This window comes from Pezoporus flaviventris, unplaced genomic scaffold (genome assembly GCF_033815535.1).
Source record: "Pezoporus flaviventris isolate CSIRO_AGI_PZ_B2104156 unplaced genomic scaffold, CSIRO_AGI_Pfla_v1 ptg000097l, whole genome shotgun sequence".
Taxonomy (NCBI): Eukaryota; Metazoa; Chordata; class Aves; order Psittaciformes; family Psittacidae; genus Pezoporus; species Pezoporus flaviventris.
The window spans coordinates 5328628-5351645 of NW_026892645.1; the positions used below are offsets into that span (position 1 = coordinate 5328628).

At 48.0% G+C, this 23018-nt stretch overlaps 1 protein-coding gene across 4 annotated transcripts in view; it reads right to left on the minus strand.

Moving 5' to 3' along the window:
• Positions 1 to 4684: 4684 nt before the first annotated feature.
• Positions 4685 to 23018, minus strand: part of FUBP3 (far upstream element binding protein 3) — a 37414-nt gene continuing 19080 nt past the window's right edge. For all 4 annotated transcript variants that reach the window (XM_061476738.1, XM_061476737.1, XM_061476740.1 and 1 more), the window contains exons 8-18: positions 21623 to 21785; positions 20643 to 20741; positions 18557 to 18661; positions 18060 to 18162; positions 17315 to 17415; positions 16051 to 16192; positions 11393 to 11553; positions 10624 to 10697; positions 10055 to 10131; positions 6633 to 6760; positions 4685 to 5605 (exon numbers count right to left, since the gene is read on the minus strand). In XM_061476738.1, the coding sequence (XP_061332722.1) occupies positions 5597 to 5605; positions 6633 to 6760; positions 10055 to 10131; positions 10624 to 10697; positions 11393 to 11553; positions 16051 to 16192; positions 17315 to 17415; positions 18060 to 18162; positions 18557 to 18661; positions 20643 to 20741; positions 21623 to 21785 (1162 nt within the window). In that variant the 3' untranslated portion in view covers positions 4685 to 5596. The remainder of the gene's footprint in view (positions 5606 to 6632; positions 6761 to 10054; positions 10132 to 10623; positions 10698 to 11392; positions 11554 to 16050; positions 16193 to 17314; positions 17416 to 18059; positions 18163 to 18556; positions 18662 to 20642; positions 20742 to 21622; positions 21786 to 23018) is intronic.

The following is a 23018-nucleotide window of genomic DNA, read 5'->3' on the forward strand; positions in this document are numbered from 1 at the left end:
CAGGGTGACCCTGGGCAAGGGTTTGGGGCGGTGGAGCCATGACCCTCCAGCACGGAACGCTGCAGCCCATGCGAACCGGGCGGGCTGATTGCACTGATGGGAAAGGAGCTTTAGGGCATTATTTGCCTCCATTTCTCTCTGCGGGAGGCCGCGGAGCCGATCAGGGATGCTGAGAGCTCTCCCCTCCGTTCATTTCTTGCCTGTTTTTCCTTTCCTTTCAGCAGCATTTCCAGGGTTGTTTTGGCGAGGGTGCCACAACAGCAAATGGGAGGCAAAGAAACGACATTCCCGGCTGCATCCGACTGCTTCATGGGGCACGGAAAGGAACACGGTTGTGGTGTAACTCCTTGGCCATGCGTTGTGCTGAGGCACAGGGCGGTTGGATGCCAGCATCACAAGGCCCTTGCTGAGCTGCTGGGAAGCACCGAGTGTGAAACAGCCCCACAAGGGCCTTTCAGCCCCATTTGGATGCAGAAGCAGGAAAATCCCTGCACCTTTTCCTCCCCTCGGGCAGTGACCTGCGGCCGGCACAGTCACATCCCAGCACCATCTCTTCTGCATCCCACTGTAACCCCTCCTGAAGCACCAGCCTGTGCCGCTGCACTGAAATCCACCCCGGTGACTGTACCAAGACACCAGCCTGGAGTGTTCCAGCACCTGGGGCAGGCCGTTTGTGAACACTTGCAGGGATGGTAACGCCAGCACTGCCCTGCTCCAATGCCTGAGCACCCTTTGGGGAAGGAATTGTTCCTCATCTCCACTCTTAGACAAGCCTCCTGCAGCTCCTGCTCCTTCCCAGCCCTGTTCTCCCCAGCAGCTCCTGTGTCCCCATGCAGTGACTCCACAGCAGGTGAATGGCCCAACAAGGAGCCCTGGTACCGGTGCTGCTCACCGGGGCTCGGCCGGCGGCGAGTGATGGCTCCCACAAAGGGAAGGGACCATCGAATCCCCTGGCACCGCGGCACCTGCACCCGGCCGGGATTAAAGGGAGCCACCGGCCCCTGTGAACATCGGAGGCTGCTTCATAGCCTTGAAATGGGATTTCTTCAATGATGAGGGGCAGGGTGGGAAGTTAAACTGGGGGGAGATGGGGGGTGTGGAACCTGGGTCCCACATCAACACCAAGATGCTCTTTTGGGTCACCTGCCTGGAACCTGGTGCTCCAGACAAAGGGGGGGGGGGGATCTGGGCACCTGCTGCCCGGTCCCCCTTGTCCCAGGGTCCTCATCCCTTCCCATGACCCCCCCTCCATCCCCAGCACCCACCGAGGTGCTGCTGGGACAAGGGCAAAGGCTCAGTGCCCACTCGCTCTGGGGCTGCCATCTCCTCTCACCAACAGAGCAGGAGCCGTGGCTGTTTCATCTTCACATCGCACAGCTCCAGTTTCTGCTGATTTCCAGCATGAAAAGTCACGGAGAATCCCCTTTGTGTGCTTCCCAACCCTAGGAGCTCAGAGAAATGCCCCCTCTGCGATGGGCACCCTGCACCTCACTGCAAACCCAGGGGAACCCCCTCCAAGCCAGCCAAATAAAGGCTCAACAGCTCCTTATGTGGAATAAAACCCTGCTAAAGGGTACACCAATGCCTTCACCTGCACAGGTCCCTGTGAGACCTCAACTCCTCACCTGCACCACAACCTGTAAGGACCAACAGCCCCCAGTATCCCCTCAAGGGCGAGATGAACCAAGTGGGACCTCGCCAGCATCCCCATCGCGTCAAGACGCTTCGTGTTAAAACACCCTGTGTTCGTTCTCCCCATGCCCACGCCGCCATCACCCCCAGATTTACTGTAACTACACCGTTGCTTCAATGCAATTAAATATTTAATACTTGGGGAGGGAAAGATCCCAACCCCACAGCCTCGTGCCTGCTCGTCTCCTTCAATCCCCGTCTCGGTTTAACCTGCAACGTCCATGACGCAGCTCGCTCTCAAATCATGCAACATTAAAGGAAGTATTTTAGGCGATCTGAAGGCTCTTTTTAGATCTTTCAGATGCCTTAAAGTCTCCCTTTTGCTCCCAAAAGAGCCTTTGCCTGCTCAGGCACACCCAATACAGAGCACAGGAGAGCACCGGGGTCATCGTGAGCCCATCATCAGTGATGTGCTTTGGGAGGCTGCTGCTGGGACAGAAGGAGCACAGGAAGCTTCTATTCAGTAAGAGGCCTCTCTGTGCCTGAAGAGCTGCTGCACCAATGCACAGGGACTCACCTGGGGTGGCCTTTAAGCATGGTCCCTCCATCCCTGGGTGCTGTGATCCGAAGGCAGAGCGTTCCCCAAGCTGAAGGTCTCCTTTGCGGGAGCATCTTGCGGTCCCCTGGGTTTAACACCCAGGCACGGCCCCGTGCTGGTCCCTGCAGTGGGAAAGGGCTGTGCTGTCCCCACCACCATCCTCCTACATGGCTCCTTGAGGACCTGCTCCTTGCAGCGCCCAGCTCCTGCCCAAGGGGCAGACAAACCCCCCCCGTCACAGGCCCTCATGCAGCCGATGCTTGACCCACTTCACTGGGGGATTAAACTTGAGCAGGACACTCAGTTCCTCTCTTGGAGACCACGGATGTGGCTTGAAGGCACCACAGCAGCTTCTGAGCTGTGCAATGAGGAGCTGCCAGAGACCCCCTGAGCAAGACACGAGGTGCCATGGGGTGGGATTGGCCATCACAGCAGCCCCCAGGGCAAGAAGGCAGCAGCATCTGGAGGAACCCAGAGGCCACCAGTCCCTGTGAGATGCCCAAACCTCTCTTTACCTCCTCTCCAGCCCAACAGAAAGAGGCTGAACGCCTGCAGCCCCTCTGCCCCGAGCAGGCAGCAGTAATGGAACAACAAACTGCAGAACTTGGGCTGGTTTCAAGCCCTTTGGGCTGCCAGGGCAGCAGAGTGCTGCTGAAACCTCAGCTTTGCCGGCACCATCCTAATGACAGGCCCAGTTTCAAAGCCTTGCAAACTATTTCTTTGGCCTCCCCACCCCCTCGATAAAAGCTTGCATCAGAAAGAGATATTTCCATAATTCATCGGGCGGGTATTTCACTGGGGAGCCTCTCTCATCTGTACTTACAGCTACATTTAAGAAAATGCATCCTCCCACCATCCTGCGCCATTTACGACCATGGGCACAATCTGTAATCCTCAGTCTTCAATTAAGGGACACCTTAGGGTTCATTATCACACAATTGCTCCCTGTGAACCATGCCAAATGCTGTTTTGGCACAGAGCTTGGAAGATGAATTAGAAGGAAGTCTTCTCGGTAATGCCCACTCCCAATTCCCATCAGCAGCCTTTATGCCCTCCTCCAGCCATTTTTTCCCCCCTCTCCCTTCTTTCCAAGTGGCTTTTACTATCCCATCTTTCAATGTCTCTCTTGATTCTCTGGAGGTATATTTAGAGATGCTACATCTCCTTTTCTTCCGGCTCTCAACATGCCTCCCGCTCCCTGCTTTGCAGATGGGATCTTCTTTCCTCCCTCCCCCCATCTGGAAGCCCCTACAGCCGGCTGGGAGCAGTGGATGGGGCTGGTTTAGGTTGGAAGAGCATAAAACTTGTATTTTATAACAAAGGGATTGCTGGAGTCCTGGCCAAACTTGGTCATAAGTAAAAGTTACTGCTCCGTAACACGATCAAATGGATGGGGATGGCCAGAGCCAGGTCCCCCACTGTGTGCAGCGTGGAAGGTGAATCCTGAATGGATCCAGCCTCAAAGTTAGGGAAGAGCAACAGGTTCAGGGCATTAAAACCCGGTGCTGCCACCTCCTCAACAAGCAATAAAACCTCCGTTACAGCAACCAGCCCCTGATTAAACCAGCTCTTTAACAGCTGCAATCACAGCACCTCACTGTGATGGTACCCAGAGATGCTCGGATGTGACACTGATGGAGCCTCACCAGAGCCGAGGCTCGAGCCGACTTCACCGAGCACCAAGGCTCGAGGGCCGTGGGGAGTAAAGCGAGGCAACCAGACCGGAGATAACTTGAGCCACAAGACACCTTGTGGAGATTTTATTATATAGAGTGTAAAATGCAACTGTCAGTCAAATAAAAAGAACACGTTTTGTGTTTAAACACCATGCTCGACGTTACCCAATTGCAGTTGGTTGGGTTTTTTTTTGTATAGTTAGACATTTCAAGCATAAGGAAACCAGAAAACAGAAGGAAAGAACCCAAGAGGGGTAACTTCAGTACATTGCAAAACGGAATGTCCCGCGGGGCAATGAGAAAGGCAAGAAAATAATAGCTTCGATTCCGTTTCTCCTTTAAAAATACACTGTTATCTGTACAAGAAACACTACAGTAAACATCAGAAAAATCATATTATCCCTTTTATTAAATCAAAAGTACTCAGCGCGTACTGTGGTTAATACTAGATTCATTTCTTCTCTAGGTAATCTGACAAATATTAGATAAGAAAATATTTAAAAGAACTGAAAAACAAAAAGCCAAAAAAAAAACAAAAAACAAAACCCAACAAAAAAACCAACCCCCAAAACAAAACCACCTTGGAATTAAAAAATAGTTACTACCTTTTATATGGTTTCTTTTTTAATCTCCGCGTTCCACAGTGTTTGTTAAAGGTACTAATAGCAGATTCATTTTAATATTAAAAATAACAGTATTTATATTTCTGAGCATAGAGGAAAGTTTTATTTTTTTTTAAATTCTTTTTTTTTTAATTTATTTTCTTTTTTTTTTATTATTATTATTATTATTTTTTAAACCAAGCTTGGAGGTCTTAGATCCAGAAATGCAACGGGAGGGAGGAACGGGACTGCTACAAAATCAACACCGCTTTATATTACCCCTTTAGACTCTTAGAAATTATACAAACCCTACAAAACGTGTGGGTACCCCCCCCCCTTCCCAGCCCCTCACTTGCCTGACAGCGAAACGGTCCCTGTCTCAATACAGAATTCACATCATTAATTACAATACATAGTCCTTAAAAAATAATGCAATAAAAATCAAAAAGACAGCCAAAGAACATGGAATTAGAAGTAAAACATTTCAGGAATTTACATATTTAAGAATATTTAAATACTGTTTAAAACCTTTTTTTTTTCTCTTTTTTTTTTTTCTTTTTTCCTGTTTTTTTTTTTTAGGATTTGTTACATACCACCTAAGACTTCCAAGCCACTTTCTGTCAGAACAGAAAAGATTGAGAATGAAAAAGGAAGAGGGGGAAATACCCCCCCCCCCCAAAATAAGAGCACACACACACAAAAATAACCCAACGTGTTGAAATGTCACAGCTCTGGGGTGCGTTTTGGTGCCGGCAAATTCTCTGGCTTCTCTCCAAAAAGGATCCCGGAGGTTTATTATTATTATTATTATTGATTCTCATGATTTCTCTCTTTAAAACAAATTTGGAAACAAAAATGACCAGCGCGTCCATGAGTTTAGTACGTGACTAAATTGCTCCTGATTCCTTAGCGAAGTTCAGTATAGGTTATCCTACCACTAGTGTTTCACAGACGGAAAAGTCTTCATCAAAAGGCTGCAAATCTAGAAACCTCTGTTACAAAAAGGTTTTTCTTCCACAATGATTCCAAGGAAAAAGAAAACAAAACAAAAAACAACCCCCAAATAAAATTGCCACGAGGACCTTGTTCTACTGCTCCTAAAGAGGGAGGGAAAAGGAAAAGTTACTCAGCGGCAGCCAATTCTTTACGCTGTGCAAGCCTCCTCCCTCCCGGACACAGGCAGGTCTCTCATTCCCCGCTCCAGCCGAGCGGGATGTGCACCTCCAGCGATGCTCGGAGCCGCTATGGAAGAGATCTGAGCCCTGGGCTCCGCAAGGCTCCCATGGAACAAGATCTCTCTTCTCCAGAGGGCCAGGCGTTGAGCGGGGAATGAAGAGAACTCCCTTTCATCACCACTTCCAGCTCACCCCTGGCCAGCGCCCGCGGCAAGCGCCGGTTCCCGCACCAGGCTCGACCTCGGCGGTGCCGAGCGGCAGCCGCTGCCTGAGGACAGGGCTGGCAGCCCAGGGGCATCCCAACCACCTCCTGCCCCACGGAGTCAGGATGCAAGCATGGATCAGTGGGGAGCTTGGATCGCACCAAGGTGTGCGTGTGCTCTGCACATGATTTCTGCCAAACGCTAAGACATTCGCCCTGCAACCCCGGCACGCGGGAAAGCTCTGCGGGGGCGAGCAGGATAAATCCCACTCAGCCCTGTACGGGGCTGAGATTTTACTTGGCAACTGGTTAATCCGAATTGTTATTCCAACAGATTTCTGCTCCCTTTCAGGACAGGCTGCTCCCTCCCCAAGCAAGAGCACCCCTGATCCCTGCTCAAAGCCCGCAGGAGGAAAGGCAAAGCCTGCACATACAGACCTGCACTGCGTGATGTGCTAGTGTTGTGCCACCTCGCCAGCCTGGCACCATCATTCCTTTATTCCCCAAAGTAGCCAGGGGGTTATAAGGAAAGCCCCCCAGGAAATAACCTCCTAATCTCCTCCCAAAACCCCCCTCACTCTGTACAGGGCAATAAGATTCTGATGCTGAGCACTTCGTTCCTCAGCCACAAAATACCTCTGCCTTCACCATGTGAGCCCAAAGCAGAGTCCACACACCAGGACAAGGCCAATGCACCCAATTCCCTACAGGAAAGAGCAGTGGGGTTCAGGGAACAGGAATACAGACCTGGCTGTGGGCCTGAGCCTGCCCTAGTGTCTGCCCATAGTAAGCAGCTTGCTGTCTGTAATACTCTGCCCAAGCCATTGTGTAGTCCGGCTGGGAACTTGCCTGAGAAGCAGCACTGGCAGCATGACCTGGATGGAGGAAAAGAAGGGAAAAGGAAGAGGTGAACAATTCCTTAAGACCAAGCCCAGGCTTAGGATCTCCTTCTGTAAAGCTTAAAGAAGAGCCAGCAGACATCTGGAAGAACAGCAGCAGCTCCCTGCTGGGTGGGTAGGACAGGACAGGCTCTGAGCTGGCCTTGCAAGCCCACAGCAGCCAGCAAGCACCAAGACACCATTCCTGCAGCTGCAGGGACACGGTCTGAGCACCTGCACCCTTCCTCCTCGGCCCAAAGGCTCCAGCAACACAGCAGCAAAAGCAGATCCAGCAGTCGGCACCACCGCTTCTTAACGGAGGGAGAAAGCCAGGCCCACGTCACCCCACGTGCACAGAGCTCTCCTGCCCTCACAACAGCCCAGCTTCAGGTTCCTGGCTTTTGTTCCCTGTGCACTATGTTCTCCCCAGGCAGAACAACTGCAAGCACGGACACGAGGTCTGCTGTGGACTGTGGTTCAATGGGAGCAGCTCTCCTGAGCTGCAACAGCAGAAAGCACAACTGAGAGCTTTCACTGGGAGAACTACGTGCACCATCACCAAAAGGAGGGGACCCAAGGGTTCTGTAGAGGATTGGAAGCTAATTATGGCAGGGAATGGAGACATAAGTTATGTGATTACAGTAACTGTTTGAAACAAGGGTTTGTTCGTCTCCAGTAACCCTGTTCCACTCACTCTGCTTTTTGAAATACTCCTCCCATGCTTTGCTGTAATCGGGATGGCTGTTCTGCTGCTGGCTCTGTTGGCCTGTGCAGAGATGACAACAAAGGGCCCATCAGTGTGGAACAGGTAAGTTTCCAGCCAGTGACATCTACCTTTGCACTAGACAGGCCCTGGATCTACCTCTGCTGCCCAGACTTCTCAGTGCAGCTTTCACCTTCTTACAGTATTGGGAATCTTCAGTTCTGGGAAAGCCAAGGAAAAGCTCCAGCTCCTGATTTCACTTCACCTGTGCACAGTTAAAGGGCATCAAGCCAAGCCTCCCCATGCTGAGACCTGCTCGAGCTGAAGCACGCAGGTTGGGAGCTGCTCAGTCTGCACATCCACAACACCCTCCTAACAGCCACAGCCAGCTCTGTGACAACATCTCCTGCACTGAGAGACCTCACAGACCCCAAAACCTTGGGCTTCACTAGCAGAGAGACCCCTCTTCAGAGCCCCAGCACATCCAAGTGCTATCGCAGGGGTGAGTCTGGGTGCAGCCACGGGATGCCTGCACTTCCCTCAGCCACAGAGCCAAGAGCCCTGAGCAGCACACACAGCCAGCAGAGAAAGCCCTGAACAGAGCACACAGCAAACAGAAACTGCAGCGAGAGACAGGCACAGGCTGAGCAGGAGCCACGGGCAGCAGGCAAGGAGAGGAGACACGAGTGGGGAGAGCTCTTCCCAGCCCATCCGTGCTCCAGGCACAGCCCTGCCCTGCGACACCAGCCTAAGGGGGGGCTTTGAAGCTGGGGTTGGGGGGGGAAAGGCGGACAATAATACACTGCAAGCGTGAAGTGGGTGGAGGGAACAGGGCAGCAGTGTGCTGTCCAGAGGCATAAAAGCGGGTTAAAAGACTTGACCAACGCTACAAGTCAGGACCTTTTCTGGCAGAGGTCAAGGCTGCCTCAACTGTCCACCTGCTAACGCCAACAAAGGCCCTCCCTTCAATGCCTTTTCTTCGAGCAGCGTTACAGTCGGCAGCGGGCTGAAAGGACACGCAGCCAAAGGCGCTTCACTCTAACACGTTTCCCTGGCCAGTTCATTTATTGGAGATGGGGGAAGTAATTAAAATCTAAATACATGTGTAGGGGGTGGGGGCCTGCCCCTCCTCCCATGCTAAGGGCACTCTCGGCTCGGTCCCTAGGAAGCGACTTGGAGGACTCGGTGGCTCTCTGACAGCCGCAGGCAAACAGGCTGCAGCTCCCAGGGAAAGGAGCCTCCTCGAGCCTGTTGGCAAATTAAAGTGCAAGAGCAGGTATTTACCCAGTGTTTTATAATAACCCTCCATGCACTCCACCTGGCCTGACTGGGTACCACTGCGATCTGCAGCAGGAGAAAGCGGCGAAGGCTGCTTAAAGCACAGCGTTATCCCGTCTGTCCTCTCTCCTTACCAAGACTGCCTTCAGAATGCCTGGCTACAAACAGGAACTTGGAGGGTCCTAAGTAGACATGGAATTAGAGAGCCAATATTTTCCATTGGGTTCAACAGCAGAAATAAAACATCTGCCCCGAAACACGGTGTCATGGTACTAAACCCATAGAGGGGAAGGATAATGGCAAGGCAGGATGCTTCACTAGTTTTAAGAGCCACCACAAACTCACTCTAAAGCAGCCGTGTATCCATTGGGATACAAAATTCACTATTGGTAACCAGGGGATTAAAAGGGTCTGTCACCACGATACCAAATGATGACAGGCTCCAAAGCCAGGATGTGCGAGCTCAAGACATGAGCTGATGTTGCAGGAAGGGAGATTTCTTTTCCCCTGTGGCTGGTGGGCAGGATAAGAGGATGTTTCAGGGAGGGGAGAAAAGACAAGTTACTAAAGTGAATCTCTAAAGGCAAATAGCAATGTACATTTGATAAGCATTCAAGACCAGGCTGGATGAGGCCTTGGGTGATATGGTTTAGTGTGAGGTGTCCCTGCCCATGCAGGGGGGTTGGAACTTGATGATCTTAAGGTCCTTTCCAACCCTAACTATTCTATGATTCTATGATTTATTCAGAGGCTTTATGGGAAGATAAAGATTCCATTTTTAGTAGAGTTTTCCCTGCTGCACTGACTGCTCTGCTTCCCAAAGCTCAGGGAAGTCCAGTGCTCTTGGGGGTGCATTTTCTGTATCTCCTTTCCCAGTTTTTCTATCAGACCGGGAAATGAACAGCGAGAAGAACTCAAAAGGAACATCCTCAAAAGAAAGTAAGCAAGAAGCGATAAGGTCAAGAACAAAGAGAAGGGCAGGCTCACCACTGCCCACTGCGTGCCTGCTGGGGGAAGTGGGGTTGGCAAGCACTTGCTGGGAGAATCCTAAGGCAGAAATGTTTTTGCTAAGAGAGGGACAGGCACAAAGACAGCAGAAACAGGCAGTAAGCAGTTAAGCACACAAATACATTTCAGTTTTCAATGGACTCCAGCTTATTCTGAGCTCAAACACTGCAACACGTCTTCACGTACCTCTTCTGCTCAGGAAAACAAAGCAGTCTCGTGGGGGAACCTGTGTTTGGCAGGCATGAACCAGCAATTGCTAAGGGAGCACCAACCCTTCTCCAACCCAGGTCCTAGACACTTACTTGGGACTTGCTGTCCAGGCTGCTGCCACGTCTGGTAGGTACTGCCCCAACCCTGCGTCATGAACGCCTGAGGACCACTGTGGGGGACAAAAAGGGTTGCTGAAGTAGGCAATAAAACACTTCACAGGCCACATACATGAAGTTGCCCACAGAAATTGAAGTTATTTACAGTCAGCAGCTGCTGAGCAAACAGGTGAACATGGGAATCCAAGGGAGCTGTGTAGGTGTGACTGCCTCGACACTGGTCTGCACATGAAGCCAAGATGAAGATACATCACACTGAACAGCACTCCTTGTGTTGCAAGCAGTTCAGGTTTCTTTCCATGCTCTCACTGTCCCACTAGAGTCAGGAATTTGGGAGATGCTGATACCCACCTTCTTTGTAACTTAATCGATAAAATCCTTCCTGTATTCAAGCTTAATCTCACTTGCTTCCTGCTTCTGAATACTCCATCTTTAAAAGGCTCCACTTACACACCACCCCTTCAGGGCCCTCCACCCTTCTCCAATGCTTTGATAGCTCCCAGCCATTCCCCACAGCCCATCCATGAGGAGAGGAAGCAGCTTACTTTTGATGAGGTGTAGCGGGTGCTTGGCTGAACGGACTTTGACCAAATCCTCCAGGTCCACCCATGCTGGTACCCTGTCACAGAATCCACAAATACTTAATGGCAGCTCTAAGCACAAGCTGGAGGCAGCAAGTATGAGCAGTAAGAAAGGGGAGAAGACAGCCTGGGACACGTGGATCCTGAGGTTGGTATCAAGCCTTCTCCTCTCAGGTAGTTCAGCACAAAGGTTGCTTTTCAGCTTTACCATGCCCCAGTTCAGTGTTTTCCATACTTTCTTTTACCCAAGTGTCCCCCTTCAGCAGTATTCCAGCCTGACATTATTAAGCTTCAATACCACAGCACTGCATTAAGTGGAAGTTAAAGTCATCCTGGATTTACTGGAGCAAGGAGTTGAGCGTTACTTTCAGGATGATGATGCCAGGATTGTGTCATTCTCACGCAGTGACACTACTGTCTTCCCTTCAAAAAATCTCCTTTGACAGCCTTCTCACACCTGATTATTGCTGTTCTTCCCTCTCACACAGCTGCACAATACCCATGATCATGTCAGCAAACAGTTAGATCCTTCTGGGACCACAGCACAAATTAGTCCAATGGATCCTGGAGGGCCAAAGTTCAAGACAGCTGCTAACAGGCAAATGGTTTTGAAGCTGAATAATGCAAGCGTGTGTGTTCTGTGCCATCCTCCAAGTCCAGGCCCACGTGTACACCTAAGAGTGAAAACACCAAGTCTCAAAGAGACAAGACTAAGATCAGAGACGGAACTTACACCAACTTTCTCATCTATGAGATGTCTAGCGAGCTCAATTTGCTGGGGAACTCCTCTGATTGTGAATATTCGTACACCAGGATCTGTGTTTGGAGGTGGGTTTCTCTGCAGCTCCACGTGGGCTCCCGACTGCTGATTTATGCTCTTGATGTTCTCACCACCTGAAGAAAAGAAAACCAAGACGTAAGGAGGGATATCCAGCATCTCTTCCAATAAAAGTGTATCAAAGCCAGGTTCTGGTAATGGAATATTTCAGCTACCTTCTGAGTGCCTTAAGGGAAGTGGGCTGAGGATGGCAACAGCGTAAGAAACAACAGTACCTGAGCTCGTGTTGCTCCTTTTAATCTGCTTCATAAGCATAACCTAAAACTGTGAGCTACTGCAATGGCTCCTGGAGTCATGGCTGGTGCTGTTGTAAGAACACACAGCTCTGCTGTGTGCACGCTGCCAGGCTCCCAGCAAGCTGCTGCGGGGCTGAGATACACTTGGACAAAGCAGATGCCAAAACTGACTGAATTCTGGGGTTTTGCACAGCTTTCACAATCCTCAAGGGAAAAAAAGTCACCTGCAACCAATGCTGCTGCTTGCTTCTGTGAGACTTTTATTCACCCCCCCATCACTACACATTTCATTCCACTAAGGCAAAAAATGACCAGCTATGTAACTTGTAGCTTAGAAACAAAGCTTAAGCTTTCCCACAATCATGTGCTGCTCAGGTTGTTGCCTTTAGGAAGTCTCTGCTTACCACGCTCCCTATTCGCACTGCAGCACATGCATCCCTTCACACAAGCACAGCAGTGCAGGGCTCCAGGCTGTCCTCTGCTATTGCAGCATTAGTTGTGTGCAGTGAACGTATCTGGGTGCAGGAGCGCCTTGAGCAGGATGCAGCAGGGCCAGCCCAAGTAGGTCTGCTTTCCTCAAGCCCTGCTATGTCTCAGTCTCTTAATGAAATTTGCTTAACAAAAGCCTTCGCCAACATTACAATGGTTCAATTCTTCTTTTGGAAGCTCACACAACTTAGGGACCAGCTCCACTCAACTGGAGAAATCAAAGGGTGCAGGGATGGAAGGGGTTCTATGACTTTTAAATCGCAGATCCACAATCGCCAGCCAAAAGGATGCAGCAAGCAGGGAAGAGCAAAGGAAACGAACCCCAGCTTTTTGCTTGGTTTTAATTAAAGAGTCTCCACAAGCAATCGCCTCAATTTTGCTGCATTTCCATCTCTATACATCCAGCACAACTTCAAAACAAACTGTGGATGTTGCAGACACTTGTTCATTTCATTGTAATGGACTCGTGACCTTTTTAACATTTTAAAGCCTTCTTGGGGAAGGGAGGAGGAAAAGTTGCCAAAGGGCAATTAACTCTTTCTAAATGAATTTTTGAAGATGCATTTAACAAAAGGTAATCGTGTCACATCCCTGGGCACACAACAGTGATTGTACTGCGCAGCGAAAAGCCAACCCACTTGTTTTCAAGTCAAGCATGGGAAAGGGTGAGATGAAGTTTCTAAACTAAGAAGGTTTTTTTAATGCGATGCTTTTGTCTGATGCAGACTTGTCTGAAGCTCTGGTTTTCACATACTGAGGTGAGATCTGAATCTGCAGCCGCTTCATCAGCTTAATGAAAACAGAGAACCCCTTCCCAATTTGGATCATGAAGGAGGGGGAAAATTTCTTTACTGGACAACAGTCATAACCAATGGCTGGTACTCACACAGCAGACCAGGTTTCTCCTTCCAAAGGGGATTAAAAATTAAAGCATTCTCAAACTGGAAGCAAGGAGAATATAGATTTCAAGTAATTTTCCCATTTAACATTCAGCACCAAGTCCGTAGCTGTTGGGATCACTGCCACATCAGGTCCCTCCTGGACCATATTGCAGGATCAAGTCAGTCGGCTCTCCAGGTTTGCTCAGAGGCTGCAAGCTGTTATCGCCATACTGGGACTTGGTGCTCTTCTCCTCCTAACCCTCCAGCCTGGAGCACACCAAAGTGCTCCCTCCCATCCAAGCTATTCCAATTCAGCCTCCAGAGCATGCAAATGAAGTGACGAAGTCAACACGATGCTGCACGGTGCCGGAAGGAGTTCATCTTCCCCCACGGCGAGGTGACCCGCTCGGCACATGGTGGCTGTCTACAGACGCATTCAGCAGCCCGCTCCATTCTTCTACCTGATGGGGGGCAGAAGTGATCCAAGAGTGGCCCCCCAGCTGGACGTGAAATCGTAAAGCAATTAATCAAAGCTGCTAAAAGGCAGAGCTGACAAGAGCCAGGCCGGCCGCGGTACCTGTCAATATTGCTGTATTTATCATGGAAATCCAGTGGGGGCCCAGAGAGGCTGCGGTTTGTTTCCAAGCGCCACCAAACAGAGAGAGCCCCTGACATGTGCACGGCGCTCCTCTCCACCCTTCCTCGAGTCTTTCAGGGAAGAAAAGCTGCACCTACCCACCCTCTAGAGGAAAAAGCTACGCACAGGATCTGCAGGGAGCCGAACGCTTCTTGTCGGCTCCTAAAGGCTCACGCTCCTAAGCTGCGAAGTGATGCCCACCAGAAAAGGGTCCTAAACTTTCTGTCATATACTCCACAGAAACTGAGCTGAGAACTGCCTCATTCCCTCTCTTCTTGAGTGGTGACATGGAGCTGGAAGCACAGTGGCAGTTACCCGGGCACATCACATACACTATGCCCAAGATACCCGTTGCTTGGTGCTAACCTCAGAGACCAAGCCACCTTGTGCCCAGAGGACACGGCCAGATTTTACAGAGGAGGCTGACAGCCACCACCTGTATCACAGGGGATAAAACCAAAACAAGCTGGAAAGTGCTCAGAAACTGCAAGTGGGGAGCAAAGCTTTTACAATTGGTCACTGTTAAGAAAACCCCACTAAAATCCCCCCTCCCCTTCACTGCCCCACAGGCAGTGGGAGATGAAATAAGAACAATCAGGTGTCTTGAATCGACAGAGAGTGTAGTACACCCATCCTGGTCCAGGCCCCGAAAGGCAGTGCTACAGCCATCACTCACTTGACAAAAATGAAGGCTGCAACAGACTAAGAGCAGAGGCACTGTAAGAACACCGATTACAAGGTGGCATTACAAAGCTACAAGCACTCAAATCACCATACAACCAGCAATTAGTCACTCCAGAAAGCTTCTGATCTGGCTGGGCAAGAATCCCTATTTTGCTGTTGTGGAAACAAAGGTAAAAAGCTACACTTCACCCCCACAGCGAGCCTGTGCCAGGCCTTGCACTTGAACGCTGGGACATCCAACTCCACTACCTGCATTCATCTTTACTGCACACAGGGCTCTCAGTAGTCACAAACGCTCCACTTCAGCGCACTGCAGAACAACAAGTGACCTTTTCTGATCTTTTATTAAGGGTGACTAATGGATACGGCAATAAAGTTTCATTATAATTTGAGTTTTCCATACATATAACTCTCACTTGTGGGTTTAAAATTTGCTTAGCTTAATCTTTTGCCCAACTGGACTGTTCAGTGAGATCAAGCACAATGGCTCTGCAATTTCTGTGTAACAAGTAGAGCAGGTGTATTTACATACTGGGAAGAGCTGTCAGGTTTGTGAACAGGTTTACAGCAAAGAACATCATCTGGAAATGACTGCAGATGCACTGCTGACATGTCTGCATCCCTTGTCACCCAATAAGGCAGGAGTTCAGGGTGCTACAGGGGCCGGACGCATGGAAGGGAACAGCAGGGTTGTGCAGCAGGGGAAAGAGGCCACAGCACGTTTCATTGCAAGCTCACTCCTGCTCAACAGGACAGCAGGAAACTAAATGCCACTGAAACATGGCACAATGCCCTCAAGTCTCTGCCTCCTTTACCGCTGTAGCTAATCGGTTCCTATTCTATTCACTTCAGCTCTGCTGAGGCTAAAAGCCAACTGTGATTACTTAAATACTAGTTAAGGCATATGTCACTCTTTCTGAAATAAGCAGAGAGAAAAAATTAAATACAACTCCTTTGACAAGTCAGTGAAGCACCACAACAATTCAGAGCGATAGAGCTCTTCTATTCCTAGCTCTAATCTAAGTACTGCCATTACCCCAGGTGTAGCTCATGCTCTATGACAAACTGAGACTGCTACTGATCCTCTGGTTTCCAAACTGTCCTGGGATTGTACTTGCTCAGGTGCAAGCTTGGATACACCTAGATCCTGCTATTTCACTTTATTCATCACACACTTCAGGTACGTGGCTGGAAGCTGCTCCTGTTATTACCACATTCAAAGACCTTCCGTTTTATCAGACGTCACTCACAGCCATCCAGAATGACGAAATGACTGTTCTGTTTGTCCCTGATAAACTGTTCTTTAAATGAATTCTCTATAAAAAGCATGCACAAATGAACCTGCCTTTTCTCAGCCAGCTGCTTGTTATAACAAGCTTACTTGACAGCTCTGCATGAAGAGCCCCACTTACAGATTGTGAACAAGGGCCCAGAGAGTACAATTATGAGTGAGAGCACCACAAAGAAAACAACCACAAGCACTTACAGCTTATTCCTATGCTGCATTCACTGGCCACTAAATACCTGCAATTACAGAAAACTCCAAAGCCTCACTGGCAGGCAGCAAGAATGCGTCCATCCCAAGAGCAGAAGCCTGCAAGATGTATTTAGTGTCACCAGACCTACCTTTGCCTATAACGAGACCACACTTGTCAGCTGGCACGGTGTAGGTTATCTCCTGCATGCCTCCAGGTGTCCCAACACTCCAGTCACCACGGCCACGACCTCTTCCTCGGGCAACAGCCAAGCTTCCAAAGCCATCTCTTTCCTTGGGAGGCAAAACAACTGTGTCAGTGGGTATTTTCTGCTGGTGCAATGTACATTAAAGCCCAAATAAAGCAAGGTAAGTTAAACTGCTTTATAATCAATAGCACTGAATTAAGATATTCTTGGTCTCCAGTTTCACATTCAAGATTTTGAAGCACTTTAAAGAAATGCCAAGTAACGTAGGGTGCAGCTGCCTTCCTGACTCAGGAAGATATTTGTATTTTCTAAATGCATGCCTTTATATTTGCTGAAATAAACCTATAAATAAGCATCATCTACTAAAACACTTTTAGTTTATGACGGGGGCTTTCCTTAGAGCAACCAATAGATCTTGGCACTGACACAGAAGTTGCTTCCAAACCCTTTCAAGCGTCATTCTTTAAAGAACTGCTGGAATTACTCAGCTGAAATGCACATCTTCCAAAACTTCCAAAGGAAGCTTTTAAGTTCAAAGACACTTAAAGGACATTCCTATTCTGGGTAACTGCATTCTCCAAAAGCAAAGGCCATGGGCAGCTAGAGGCTGTCAGAGAGACCTCAAAACTGAAATGACCTAACATCTTCACTTCTCTCCTTCATGAGTCTGCCCTACTACTTCACCCATCTTTGTACTTCTTGCTCTTGGGCAATGCAATACTTTGGTGTCTCAGAGACAGTGAGCATTCCTTGCCTTCCCCTGCCTCCCACAGCCACTAGACAAGAGGACTGGTGTCTGAGGTGGAAGCATCAGAGTACGGTTAATGCCTTGCTGTCTAGGCATTACCCAGCCCCACTGAGCAGAGACTCCAGTTGCTCTCTCTTGCTACTGCTGGACTCCATTCTACCAGGTCATCATCTCTAAATAATTTAAGAACAGCTAAACACAGGGGGTAAACATGGAGCTCCAATGAGGCCTCATAACAGTGCCCAAGAATTGAAGACCTTCCATAGCTCAGTTAACCCGTATTACATTAACAAAACCCAAGTCTAGCAGCTCTGTCCTGGGCAGCCTATGTGGCCTACCAGAGGGAAAATCTCACAGTGTTGTTCTTCAGATGGTGGCATGCATCCATCCACACAGCTGCACACATGCAGAGTACGTTCCCAAAGAAGCACTTTGCTCCTGGGAGCCTCCACAACCCACCTGTGCCGTGAGAATGAGCTCACTGATGATGTGTGCTGCGTGTTGACACCTATCAGGAAGCCCCATGACCTGTGCGACTCTTTCAGAACTAATCCCATCATCTGTGAAGAGAGGTGGCAAAGACTGAATTAAAAGCAGAAAACATTCACCCCTCAATAAAAGCTTCCTTCTAGCACCATCGCTGCTAGCAGCATTTTCACACAACGTAACTACCTCTTCCCTCCACCTTCAGCCCCCTCTTCCACGGACTGAAAGAAGACAAAATCCAACCCACATCACACATGGAACAATATTCAAAAGGCAGCACTTCCAAATGTCAAAAAGCCATGAAAGAGACTGATATAATTTTAAGAGGACAAAGGCAGCTTTGATAGGTGATCAGACAGCCAAGGACCCAGAGAAAGTTACTTAGAATTAATCAACTCCTGATCCCCAAAGGCTTTAATGTCCTGAAGGAGAGCTCTTTAACAGGAAATAAAAGGTTTATTATTGTTATTTTGTTTATCCAGACATGACTGCTGTGACATCTAATGCTTCCAAATCAGCTGTATATAATCTTAACACTCTGAAAACCAGAAAGTGCACGAGGAAGCAGCACATCGTATTTAAATGGGTTTCGGAAAGAGACACAATGGACCTTTAAATTAGGAAAGCCTAGCTGCTGTAACCTCAGATCAGATTCACTTTAGCAATCCCAAACTGGAACACTGGTCAGAAAGTAAGGGCTCTCCATCCTCACACAAACCTGGTTTAAATTGAATCCTAACTCCAGCATCATTCTGAATCTTTTTGATCATTTCGCCATTTCTTCCTATCACAATTCCAACAGCAAACCTGGGCACAGAGACCTGATGGGAAAGGCAAAGCAGTATGAAAGCTCAGAGAACTAAACTGAATGACTCTGATTTTACAAGGAGATGCTCTTAACTACGAGGACAGGCCATGTTAGGCAGCTCCAGGCTACAGAACCGTACCACTTAAGAAAAACAAACATGTGGCCACAAATTCCTTCCCCACTAAATGAACTCTGCACTACAAGAATGCAGCTTAAAAAGTCAATTAGAAAAGTGCCATCTGGGAGTCCAGGAGAACTCCTCCTCTTTGCAGCCAGACTCTCACTTCTGGCACAAGAACACAATGCATTTAGAAAGCAAGCTTACAGGTTACATGTGCAATTTGATGACTTCCACCCACTACCCGTCCCACAGGGAGGTTAGCAGAGTAGTCGTGAAGAACACATACCTCTATGCTGCCTCCTCCCATTCTAGAACTGAAATCATTGCGTACGCCTCGGAAGTCTGCCTGATCTTTCTCTCGGATGATCTCCAGTACCATTTCCCTCGCTTGCTACATGGGGAAAGAAGTTACAGTTAGCTTCAAATGATTCTGCTTGCCATCCTGGTGTTAGGGCCTCAACAGTGGCTAACGGTCAGGCTTCAGGCAAGGTGATCTCCATCTGCGTGAGGGAAATAGCATTCTGATTTAGAATCTTTAACCACAGTCAATGGAGATCTTGATGGCATCTTCCATGTCTAACAAAACCTGCCCAGTGTGCAAGGTGGCAGTCTCTTGTGTGCAATTGCTTCCTTCAGAATTTCAAAAAAGGCCCTTTAGCTTTTAAAACATCTGGTTTGTTTTTAAATTAAAGGAAGCAAAGGCCCTTTCTTACTGCACAGAACTGAACCCAATATAGTAGAAACTGTGACAACACAGCAGAGATCATATCTACTAAGAGCTAGAGCGCACATACCGAGGAGGCAGGTGGGCAGAAGTGATCTTACTGACATGGAAAAGTTAAGTCCAAATCTGCAGCAATCCAGCATGTGTCCCTGCCCGTGGCAGGGAGCTGGAAATAGATGATCTTTCACGTCCCTTCCAACCCAAACCATTCTGTGAGCCTGTAATTCTAAGACATTTCCTGAGACAAATGAATATTCCTCCTACCTACTTGCAGCCCTCACGGCTATTCACAAGCTTGCACATAACCCTGCCAGTAAAAGTGTACCTTGGAAATAAGCCAACAGTAGTCACCATTTGAAAAAACAAGTAAAAGCCTACATGTCAAAACCAAAGCCTTTGTGTCTATATAACACCAGTCAAGCTTTTGACATTTTGGTTCTATTTCCATGGTTGAGGGACATCGGTGAATCTGATTCCTTCCACATTTTCCATGCCCCCACGGTATTTTTTACAGAAGCAAAGAACTCAAGACACTTCAGAGAAGCCAAGGCAGGAATAAGGGCAATGCAGCATCCAGAGAATCCCACCAAACCCACGGATTCATCAAGCTTCTTCAGTGCTTTCCAAGCACGCTCAGCTTTTCTAAGCGCCTCAAAGCACCTTTTCCAGCCTATGCAGTCTCCACGCTTGCTTGGCATGATTTATGGCATGGAAGATGTGACAAGAGCAAATCTTTGCAAGGCAGAAGAAGCCACACTTGAAGTATGATTTGGTTAGAAGCAGCAAGACTGCCATTAACCACCTTCTTGCATCTCTGTACCTCCACAGTAAGTAGTTTGAAATCATTTAAATCTAAAATCTAACTCTAAAAGCCCACTTGCAATAAGAGGTTTGTAAAATGCAACCCAAACACACCACCCTACACACCATCAACTTCTGCAGCTATTTATGACTAGGGAGATGCTGTGAAACAGACTAAATTAATACTTACTAGCTCAATCTAATGCTTAGCAAGGTATGTAAAGCACTTGCTGAGAAGTGGAACGTGCCACAGCTAAACTTTGATTCTGTAATTCAATCACTCCCATCATGCTGCAATCTTCCAGTCTCCGGCTGCTCAGGGGTTTTTGCTTTGAACCGCAGGTATGAATGTATCTGTAGAACCCTGACACAAGGAGACTGAGGTACCACTATTAAGCAAACCCCTTGGTTTCAGGAGTTGTTGTGGGATTACTTTTTTAATTACCTGCGTCAGTTGGCTGTCTGAGATAGCAAACCCTCCACAGAACTTCCTCAAATGCGGGATTAAGTCACTAAGAACCCATCTGCTCAAGTATCAGAGCTATGGTTTTACACAGACTGGAAAGCATTGCAAAGCTACTTTCTCCAAACTCTCCTCCTCAGCTCTTCTCCTCCCCATGTGTAACATCTGTGTGGAGCGAGAACTAGGTTGTGCTGTAAACAAGCCAGCACTTGCTAGTCTGGTAGTTTAACTTGCTTGACTCAAACTTCACCTTACGAACCAAACAAAACCAACAAGGACCATTACATTTACAGCTGGATTCAACTCCTTTAGATGCTCACAAATAGGCTAAAGTTTCAATTTCTCCTCAGTTCTCTGGGGCAACTGCTTACTTTCATTACATACCTGTACTTTAAATGCATCTCCAGTAATACGGAGAGGTTTATCTGCTCCAGTAGGCAATGGACCGTCTTGGATCATGATCATTTTCACACCTGTTCGCTCCTGAAGAAAAAGCACAGAGCACTTTGCTAAGCAGAGTCCCTAAAGCAAGGGACTACATTTCGGTTACTAAACATTATGTAGGTGAAATCAGAACGCTACTTTGGCTCTTCACAGGTAGTTATAGCACAAATTCAGTAATAGTCCCAGAGTGTAAAGGACTGCCAGAAAGTGTGCTGCTCCTGAAGCTCTCTAACAGCTGAATCCTTTGCAAAGAGAATCCCTTCTACCTCAACAACTGATTTTTCAGCCCTTTCCAAAATCTGTGGCTGCATATAATCGTTATTAAGTGACCAGCCTTACAACTACTGGATGACAACGGCCTAATCAGGGCACTCAAAAAACCTACATTTTTGACCTAGGTGCTCTTCCAAAGCCCTGTCCTTTATGAAACTTGCACCAAATGGAGCAATAAAGAATGTCTAAATACACAGATTTATACGTAACACAATACTTTGAATTAGAAAGGGGTGGGATGAGAAAAAAAGAAGACACACGCCAGCGTTATCACAGATCAGCAACGAAAGAGAAGCACAGCACTCTACAACAGCATGGCTGGCATGAAAAACTATTGCAGCAGCAGACTAGACATAGCCTTGTCTTGGCTACAAGGATCCCCTCCTAAACAGCACGCACCAAATGTTATCTAAAGCACATGAGTTTCTTTCACAGTTCTGGCAGAACTCCACTACATGCGTAGCTGGGGCCAAACTGATTTGGTTTGTAATACAAGATTGGATTTGAGTCCAGCTCTCCGAAGGCAGAAGAGTAGTCCCTGCTGTAGAAGGTTAGAGCATTTAAGGCTCTCCACTTCAGCACGCTCTTGCTCATCTAGAGAAGCTGCAGTAGGGAAGAGAGCCCTAAAGGAAATGCATCTTGCGCACCTGCAACTGTTTTATTGTTTCACCTCCTTTGCCGATGACTAGACCCACTTTGGATGCCGGGATCAAAATCTCCTGAATCGTACTGTTGCCATCAACATCGTTGTGAAAACCAGGTCCGTTCCGACAGCGATCTACAATCTGCCCCAGTAGCCGTTTTGCTTGTCTTTGGAAAAGAATCGAGGGAAACAACCATTAGACAACATTGCTCCATGGGACCAAGAGACCAGGAACCAGCGGAATGGGAAGCGATTGGGGAGAGGAGAAGAAGTGAAAAGATGGAGGAAACCATAGTTAGCACAATGTTTGCTTTTAACTCTTTAATGTGTATTTTCCCCTATCATGATTACTTATAAGCAGTTCGGGTTTTGAAAGGGGAAGAAAGAAGGAAGAGCAGCAGCATGCTCTGACCTCTTTGGAAGTTAAGGATAATTCTTGAGCTATACCATTTGGGATGCTTATTTTGAACAAAGATGCTCTAGCTTCTAAACTTCTCTAAACTTTTTAACATATATATATATATATATATATATATGTAATATTTGGTAAAACTCAAGCTCTGTTCTGCTTGGTCAAGACAAAAAACACACACTGCCCTGATACTAACACAGCACACTGGTTAATCTCCCTCGGATTACAGGCAACTGCCTTGCTCTTCTCTGCCTGCTCTTACCAGCAGCACCAGAACACTGCTCTAACACAGCCTCTGCCCCAAGCAGTAGGTGCTGAAGCTACATCGCAAAGCAAGGCAAGGATACTGCAGCAGCGACCACTGAAGGCCTGGGTTCTTCTACTCCTGCTGAGACACACAAAGAAGCATTTGGGAGATTAGAGATCTCTTTTCCAACACCTTTAGGCCATGTTCCTTTCATCCTGAAGACTCCTAGTACCAACACGTCCCTGTCCTGTCCTTCTTCCACAACCCTTCTCAAAGGGTAGAAGAAAGCCACTGATTCCCTATTCAGCCTAAAGCAGCATCTTCCCCTTTCTCCAATTCACCCCAAGCCGTATCAGGCACTCTAAGATGACTGCCTTCACTCTGGTGAGTTGAAGGAACACTACAAAGTCACCTCTTGCAAGCAGACATCACCCAAAACAGCTCAGAGGGTGGTGGTCTGAGGCTGCACAGATCAGAGCACTGCCTTCTCAAAAGGTGGGAGTTCCAGAAGCCCACTTCAAATATTCTGCAAGACTCTTTAAGAGGTTTTCTTCATCTACCTTTATATCTTGCACAAAGTTCTTCTAGTGACAATATAAAGACTACAACAGTTAATGCACAATTATTTCAGATAAGAAGAGGTCATTTGGAAATTAAACCTATTAATTTGCTACTGGATATGACTAATGGAAACACTCCTCTCTGAATCCTCACAAAGAACTCTAACACCCAGACTGGCTT